Below are 9,345 nucleotides of genomic sequence, written 5' to 3' on the forward strand. Positions count from 1 at the left end.
CTCCACAACCAAAACAAGTAATAGAGGTCTATTGCTTGCAAACTTTTTTTATAGTACGACATTTTGCCTGTTTGTGTATGATAAATATGCATCTGGTTGAAAAACTCATACACTTTTTTTTTTGTGTTGCAAAACTAATTATACATGATCTTTAAGTTTCAGTTACAGTATTATTTTGATCTAAGATCTTTTTCTAATTTAAATTTTGCTTTATGGAGATATATATAGTAGTAGAATTTAGTTTGAGATAATTGGAGATTAAGAGTGACTAATTCTTTCTTTGTTGCCTTTTCGCGAAGTGCAACAGTAGAGCTACAAGCGGGGCACCTAATAAGAAAGCTAGGGTTCAACCATCTTCAACTCAGTCTACCTTCAAGGTAAATACTAATAAACCAATCAAAATAAGCTGATTATGTATACTACCTTTTAGCTAATCCATATCTATCTCTTTCTCATTTTTGTCACAACACTGTTGTCTTTCTTGATTGTCTGTACCTTCATACATGGTGATTCTTTTCCTTACCATTATTCACTATAATCTCTTATCTCTTTTACATCCACAAAAATCTATGTAACTCTTTTGCGGTTTGAAAACAGGTGAGAAAGGAAAAATTGGGGGACAGGATAACAGCCCTTCACCAACTTGTTTCCCCATTTGGGAAGGTAAGATTTAACAAATTAATTTAACTAGACTAATGACCTAGATTTACCTTTTTAATGTGGAATAATCACACAATTATATGTATCTTTAGCTTTGAAAGGAATCCCATAGAAAGAAGTTTTTTATACTCCTAAAAAGATGTCATTTCTCTTTATTGTCTTCATGTTTCTCCTTTTATCCTTTAGGGTTTTCACTTTACAGTTTCTTTACCCATTAAAGAGAAGACATGAAAACTTATATTTTCAGTGTTCTGATATTTTCTTTACCCAGTTCCACCTTTGTTCACAATTGCACCTTTAATAGCAAATAAAGTAGGAATAAGTCTGCTAACTAAAAAATGTTTTGGCTAGTATCTGTAATAGTTTGGTCAGACTTGCCAATTCGAGTGTCCTAATGATACTCCTATGGCTGTGTAACGACTAGGAGCAGCATACGGCCGGGTCGAATCGGATATGGTTCGGATCGAAAACGGGTAATAAAAAAACAGAAAAATTATCCGACCCGACCCATATTCAATACGTATAAAAAATGGGTTAACCGGCCGTATTATCCATGACTTCTTGTATAAGATCACTTTTGGAGAATTCTTAGCCTCCCTAGCTTGAAGAACCCCCAATTTTGAGGCTTTACAAATGTAAAAGTTAGACCCATTGGTTATCCATTAGTTACTCATTGGTTATCTAGTTTCTAAATGGATAATATAGCTCTTATCCATATTTGACCCGTTTTAAAAAAGTTCATTATCCAACGCTATTTTTAGTGAATAATATGGGTGGTTAACTATTTTTTTTAACCATTTTGCCACCTCTAGTAACGACTATGATCTAGTTTTTGTTATTATTTATTAACAAGAAAAAGAAATTTTATCTTCTCACTCTTAATTTTTTTCCCTTTCAATATGTGTTTTAATTTTTCTTTTTCAGACTGACACAGCTTCTGTCCTGTTAGAAGCTATAGGATACATCAGATTCCTTCAGAGCCAAATTGAGGTGACATTTCTTCTCTCCTTCATTTTCCCAAACTACCATGAAACACAGTGATGGCGTAAATGTACATATAAAGTTAAAAATTCAGTTTTCAGACATGCTTTTTAGTTATTGAAGTTCTAAAAATATATTCCAATTCTCTTAATTTCAACGCCCTTGAAAATTGCAGGCCCTTAGCTTGCCGTACCTGGGCAGTGGATCAGGAAACATGAGGCAGCAACATCAACAATCTGTAAGAATATTATAAATTGGGTGAAAATCATTTACACACCTTAATTTAGTTTAAAAATCAAACTCCCCCTTAAAAAGAAACTTGCGTATTTCTCGGCTCTTCGGCCCCTACCACTCCATCAAACCACCATCACTACTAAAGAAATCATTAATTCGATTTAGAGACTAAATAATTTCAGTTTTTTTTTTTTTTTGTGATGAGTGTTGCGATGGGGTCAGTGTGGGATATGCAATTTTTTTTTTTTGTAATTAGTGTCTTATTATTACGATTTAGTTGGTAAAAACTTGTTTGTACAGAGTGTTTATATCAAATTAATAGGTGCATAATATGTATTTGAAGATATTCTACTATCTATATTTATGTTTAACACATTTTTCTCTTTACGTCTATCCCCAAAAAATAATTTTCATATTCAGAAATAATTTAAATTTTATTTTATCGTTTATGGGATAATTTATGGTCATACAAATGACTCTGACTTGTGTTAGACCACAAGTTTTAAAATTTATTCTTTCTTTGTTAAACATCATATCACCCTATAAATTGGAATAAATTGAGTATAGTTTTTCGGAAAAATCCTCGTAGAAGGTGTCTCCGCGGCTAATGGGATAGTGGAAGGTGGGCGGACCACTGTTATGCATGTGGATATCTGTGTTCTGTAGAGATGTGGCATATAAGGCATGTGAAATTGAATTAACATGTCAGTATTAGTTGCATTTATTGATTAATGATTAATATGTACTATATTTTGCTTTATAGGTTCAGGAGAGGAATAGTTTATTTCCTGAAGACCCTGGTCAGGTATGCTTTATTGGATCCAATAACTTGATACTCCATCTTGGGAATTAATGCCTATTTCACTATCCCTTTAATTCTTTTATTATCAAGTTAGTCTCAGTTTAAGACCTTTAAATTGAACAAATTGAGAGTTACCAAGTTAGTACCATAAAGATTAGCGTTGTCAATTATTTTTACTTTAACGTTGATTGCAGCTATCGAATGACAACTGCCTGAAGAGGAAGGCAATTAGTGAGCAGGTAGTAGTTCTATGTCTTTGAATTATTAATTTTTGCCGGCCCAAAGAATCTTTTTTTATTTTTTATTTTTCAATTTTCCGAAGGACAATATCTGATTGTGTTCTTTTGAATGATCTAAAGGATTATCAAGAAGAATCAAAGAAGGACCTAAGGAGTAGAGGGTTGTGTCTGGTTCCATTATCATGCACACTGCAAGTTGGGAGTGACAATGGAGCAGATTATTGGGCTCCGGCATTTGGAGGAGGTTTCCGGTGAATGGTAAAAACAAGAACTTGGTCATGTACGGCACACTTAGACCGAAAAGAAATCAAGTTGCACCAAATTATTAAGTACTAGCTATAACATCATGATCACTCAATCTGCTAAAATCTAAGGTTGATTGCTTATGATGCTATGCATTTTCTGCTGAATTAGTTTACCATGCAACGGTGTGCTGTAATATTATATAGTCAAGCTTACTATTTGGCTTAGAACTCAGTAACTATGGTCTAGTTCTTTTCCTTTTCATCGGCAAGTACAATCTTCATTTAGTGAATTAATGTATATGCCATTCCTCTACGACTCATTTTTATGCTGCTCTTATGCAACATCTCTTCCCCTGCTCTCTCTGGTTTTTTAGCTGAGTTATATATTTCATTTTTCCCAGCAAGAAGTATCATATCTGCTACTAATGAGATATGTCAAAGATTAAAGAGTACTTGCAATGTTAAAGCACTAAATTAAGTTGTTTTTGGAAAAATCATACACATCTTATGTTTGGGGTAATGCTAAAGTGGTCCTTAAGTATATTCCTGAGCAGTTTTGTCCATTGAATTTTTCAAAAGTGTGTTGTCATGACCCAATTTCACTATTTTGTGATGGAACCTAATCCATTATCCGTTAGGCAAACGAATAACAGAATAGACCTTCAAACGCATCCCTGAAAGCAATGTTCAAGTCTAAAACAAGAAATATGCATAAATAGCAACATCAGATAGAACAGAAGACGAAAATAAACCTTTAGGAACTGGTGTCATAAACTACAAATGATTTATAGGAATAATACATCATCTATCTGAAATACAAAATAGAAAATACACGATTCTAAGCTAACATGAGTAAATTGGCAGCTTACAAGTGGAACACTGATTGTTCTCTAATGGTCGCTCACGATCTTCACGACAGGTCAATCTATATCTACACACAAGGTGTAGAAGTGAAGTACGAGTACACCAACACATACTCAGTAAGTATCGTCAACCTTCCGGAATAAAAAAGTAGCGAGGGTTGATATCGAAAGATACTCACTTTATAAACCTGTGCATTTACTATGTACATCAGTAATAACAAAAGTAATATATCTTCGGGAGGGATTCCGGGAAGCTCATCAGGAAAGGCCTCCAAAAATTCATTCACAATTGGCACAAATTGAACTATCGGCACCTCAGCATCAATGTCCTTGACTCGGACCAAGTGGTAGATACATCACTTGTTGATCATCTTCGTTGCCTTAAGGTAAGAAATAAAACTACCCTTTGGCATAACATCATCCCCCTTCCACTCAATGACTGGCTCATCGGAAAACTCGAGCCTAATTATTTTGTTTCGGCAATCAAGCTTCGATGAGGTCAGATGTGGTGTCTTGACCATGTATTTTGACAATACAATCCAATAAAATCGCGTGGCCACAATAGATTCACTAGCTTGAGTAAATACAGAGAACGACTCATGTAGTTCTTCTGGTTCTATACAGAACTACAACAACATAAGGAGTGACATATGATAGTGTAGAACCTGGATTTATGAGAGCATACACATCATGAGATTGAATAGTCAAGATATTGGTGACAACATATGGAGAAGCCTCTGAACTCTGGCAGCACATCATAGCTTAGAATCTACCAGGTCTTCCTGAACCTTGTGTCCACCTCTAATTGTACCAATCCCCACTGGTGCTGGAGTATCCCAAATCGGGGAGGTGTTGTGTAAGTGGTAGCCGTTGAACTGGCCGGCTGCACTATACAACTATTAGCATTCTTTAGGGATAAAGGTAGATCCCTCCAAATATGGCCCTAATGACACACCCATAGCATACACCTAGGACCACGCGGTAAACCCCCAAGTGCTTCCTCCCACACATAGAACATGAGGGCCTCTATTACGGCTGAAAGCTCCCGCCCTACTGGTCCTACTGAAAATATCCTCTATGGCCCTGGCTTGGCCTGACACAGCACCCTGTTGCTAACTGGGCCCTGATGGTGATGCACTAGCTGAAGACTAGGCAACTGACTGTGACAGTTCGGATGACCCTCTCCTATACATTTCCTTTCCACCACTGCCATCACCAAAAGAACCACTAAAATCACTCGCAGACCGACCTTCTTGTTACTATCTGGCTCTATCCCGTTATTCATGTCGATGTTTAGGGCAGTTGTAGCGGCCTCATTAATAACCAAAGTACTAAACCCTTGCACAAACTGGCGCACCGTAGCCTCCATGGTAGGCAACATGTATGGCGCATACCTTGAAAGATTCACGAACTTCAGGTGATAATCCCACACACTCATATTTTCTTGTTTCAGATTCTCAAACCCTATGGCATGGCTACTCTAGTCTCCTCAGGTAGGAAATGATCAATAAAAGAATCGGCAAACTCATTCTACTTAGCCGGATGGTCACCTTCCTTGCAGGACTCCTCCCACATCTCGTACCAAGCATATGCCACTACCTTCAGGTGATAGGAGTCCAATTCCACTACTTCTGTCTTAGTGACATGCATAATCAGAGAGTCTTTTGCATCTCATCAATAAACTCCTGTGGGTACTCCTCGAGCTTAGTACCCATGAAAATCATAAGGTCTAGATGAAGGAATCTATTCACCCTGGAACTAGCTGAATCCCCTTGGTTTCTAGAAGAAGTGGATGTAACATTCAGTCTTTGACGTTGGGAAGCCACAATATGAGTCAAAAATTGGATGTATCCCATATGGTCTCCATCATAAGCACTTTTAATTAGAGAATGAGGCTGGAGGTGGAGATGGAGTATTAGTTTTGGGAGGCGTCTGTGCATTCTCGATCGGGATCTTGATAGGAACACTGGAATTAGGAGGTGCACTTGTTGGGGGAGTACCTCCATTCCTTGTGTTCACACCTCTAGCACCGGGCACTACATTAGCTACCACTCTTTGGGTGGCACTTTCCCTTTGGCTACTCTTCGCCTTCTTCCTAGGCGCCATGTTCTGAAAAACCAAGATAACGCACATGATAAAAGTATAGTCTTATAATCAAGATCTATCGCATTATATAAAGTATCAATGAAGGGTAACATTCCTAAATGCCCAAATAGCCTCCTAATTATAGATGTGACCGATCACACACTGATAAGATGGACTCTACTAGGAACGGCTCTGAGACATCTTACGACACTTTAAAACCTTAGGCTCTGATACCAAGCTTGTCATGCCCCAACCTTGGGGAACGACACCGGCGCTCTACCGAGGTAACCCGGTCAAGCAAGCCTACCTGGTGCCTCCTATCTACCATTGCAGATGAATAATTTAAAAGAGATAACACGTAATGAAATCAACCAAGAATATAGAAATATGCAATACTGATTCATTACTTCAGAAACCCATCATTAAATAACAAAATATTACAAGTGGATAGTTTTAAAGGGGAAGCATAATGACACACAACATTTTCGATCCCCACATACATATATGATCCACAATGTGTCTACAGAGCCTCTAAACTATCATGAGAAATATACAGAAGTCCCGGTGATAAGGCCCCTGCTATGCCTAAAATAGTATATAAAAGATCAAGATACAACATGAGGTCCCCGATGCGGAGTAGGGCTCACCACATTCTACTGATGAGAGGGTACACTCCTATTGAGAATCTATGGTGCTTACTGAAGTACCACCTGCATGTATTAAAGTTGCAGCATCCTCGGCAATAAGAAACGTTATTACATATGGAATATTACTAGTATGTAAAACTATGTACCCTCACATGGAATGGAGTGTCAATAAGAGGAAAGAAAAATGGAAACAGAGAGAAAATCAATCGGAATGAAAATGCCATGTTATAACATAAGGGAAAAGTATAACATGAGTAAAATCTTCAATTAACATTAACTTGGGAGACCATTAGTTACCGACGTAGGAATATATAACTACCATGTGCACGGCACGGGTTCAATCTCGGCCCGATCGACTAAGGTATCTCATCACAATGCCGTGTGGATCAACGTGTTTGTGCTAGCAATACATTTATCCTAATAAAGGGGAATAATCTTATCATAGTGCGTAAGGGACTTGTCCCAATCCTCCACCACACTGGCACATGTAGTTTCGGGTATAGCTCCAACCTATACCTTCTTGGTTACATGACAATACTCCCTAAAACATTTCATTAAAACATTTCATGAAACCTTTCTTTTCGTTGTCCCTTGGGACATACATCACCATTCCCATTTTTGGCATAATGGCCACATATCGTCTTAAATCTTTCATTTCATTCATAAGCCATGGGTTATCAAAAGACAACAAGGTACATACATAATTGGAAAATCATAGCTAGAAATACATGAATACACATAAGCTTAAAATAGCTGAAATATGTTCAACAGGAACGCCTAACAATGGAACTGAAACATGAATTGAACTCGTAAGCATTTGACAAATCAATCTTTTGAAGCAATTCAAAACAAAGGAATGGGAACTAAAACAAATCATATTTAGAGTTTATGAGGAGTTAATTAAATTCGATTCTATGGAAGGAGTTTAGCCAAACATACCTTAATCAAGATTCCTTAAGGTTCTTACTATGTTCCACTACTCGTTATACTTCAATCTACATCACAAAAATTCAATTAAACCAACACCAGCAAAGGTTCCTATATTTTAAGTAATTTAGTCATGTTATCAAATACTAGAGTACATAGCCCTTTACCACCTCTAGAAATGGTGTCTCTTCCTTCTACACACCCTTTACATAACTAAATTTACACCAAAACCATCCTTGGGTAGTACAGGACCTTCAACAGTACATCCTTGGCCACCCGTACGATACCTAACCAACAACTACATCAAACAATACCTTCTTCCAACTCCCAAAATACCCAATCTCAAGTTTGGGAACTTATGGCTTCCGATCACCATCCCATAAGCTCCATTGTTCAATTTTCCATCTAAATTCCCATTATTGAAACTTGTATGAGAGCTTGGGTTGGAATCTTACCTTGATTGAAGAAGAGCTTGTAAATGGGACCTTGGAATTCCAAGAATCGAGCTAGAAATCTTGAAGAGTAAAATTGTGGGAGCTCATCCTTCTCTCCGTAGAATAGTTCTCTCTCTCTAAGTAGACAAAAATTCTCTTATAAGACTCCCTCTAGGCCTTTTATTAGTAGTAGAGTCGAGTTAGAACTTCAATCTTTACTCAAAACCCCAAAAGTCAACAAAATTCAACTCGGGCCCACACAGTCAAAACTTGAGTCATGGGTAAGATCCCGACTTCCCCTATCCGCCCAAGCCCAAATATGTGATCAGATTTCAAAATTAAGCCCAAATCGACCTTCAAATCTTCAAAATACCCTCTCTTATGTTGTAGACAAAAAATCCCTAGTTTTCCTTTAAAAATCTAAGTTTTAGTCGTAGAAATCCATGTGGTTTCATGATATAAAATCAAATTCAAGTAAAAATTGCTTACCTCCAATATAGTAGTGAAATTGCTCTTCAAAATCTCCACCTGTCAAAATCTAAATCTAGGGTTCAAAATATGAAAGAATGGGTAAAACCCCGAAATATAACACTTAAGTGTTCTACCTAGTGATAGCCTTTGCATTTACAGCCTCGCATTCGCGAAGCATAAACTGCCTCAACCTAGAAATCCTCCTTCGCGAAAGTGACAGGAGTCTCGCGAATGTGACCAGCAGGATGTCCTTTTTGCGAACATGGCCCCCTCCTTTGCAAACGCGAAGGCTCTTCACCCAACTTCATCTCCTCTTTCATAAACGCGGCTCCCCTTCCTCAAACACGGCACAACAAACCCTAGTCTCAAAATCCATCATCGCGAACGTGGTACCACCAAATACCAGCAAAAATCTGATGTTCTAAACTCATGAAAATGGTCCGAAACCACCCCAAAACAGCGATGACTACCAAATACTAGCAAAAATCTGATGTTCCAACTCATGGAAATAGTCCGAGACCACCGCAACACACACCTGAGCCCCCGGGACCTCGTCCAATCATAACAACAAGTCTATATACCTTATTTGTACTTTTTCAAATGCTCAAAAGACCACAACTAACATCAAAACCAACAATCGACAACCAAAATCCATCTCGTAACTTACAAACATTTTGATTTCGCCAAACTCGTCTGAAACATGCCATATCATTCTGGATTACAACAAAACTTTGCACACAAGTTTTAAATGACACAA

General features: G+C 37.6%; 1 protein-coding gene across 1 annotated transcript in view; it reads left to right on the forward strand.

Moving 5' to 3' along the window:
• Positions 1-3,519, forward strand: part of LOC109210519 (transcription factor bHLH68-like) — a 4,778-nt gene extending 1,259 nt beyond the window's left edge. Inside the window, exons 3-9 of the mRNA XM_019373942.1 lie at positions 300-377; positions 598-663; positions 1,585-1,650; positions 1,817-1,879; positions 2,639-2,680; positions 2,872-2,916; positions 3,037-3,519. Coding sequence (XP_019229487.1) covers positions 300-377; positions 598-663; positions 1,585-1,650; positions 1,817-1,879; positions 2,639-2,680; positions 2,872-2,916; positions 3,037-3,171 — 495 coding nt within the window. The 3' untranslated portion in view covers positions 3,172-3,519. The remainder of the gene's footprint in view (positions 1-299; positions 378-597; positions 664-1,584; positions 1,651-1,816; positions 1,880-2,638; positions 2,681-2,871; positions 2,917-3,036) is intronic.
• Positions 3,520-9,345: the final 5,826 nt, after the last annotated feature.

Source organism: Nicotiana attenuata, unplaced genomic scaffold, assembly GCF_001879085.1.
Source record: "Nicotiana attenuata strain UT unplaced genomic scaffold, NIATTr2, whole genome shotgun sequence".
NCBI lineage: Eukaryota > Viridiplantae > Streptophyta > Magnoliopsida > Solanales > Solanaceae > Nicotiana > Nicotiana attenuata.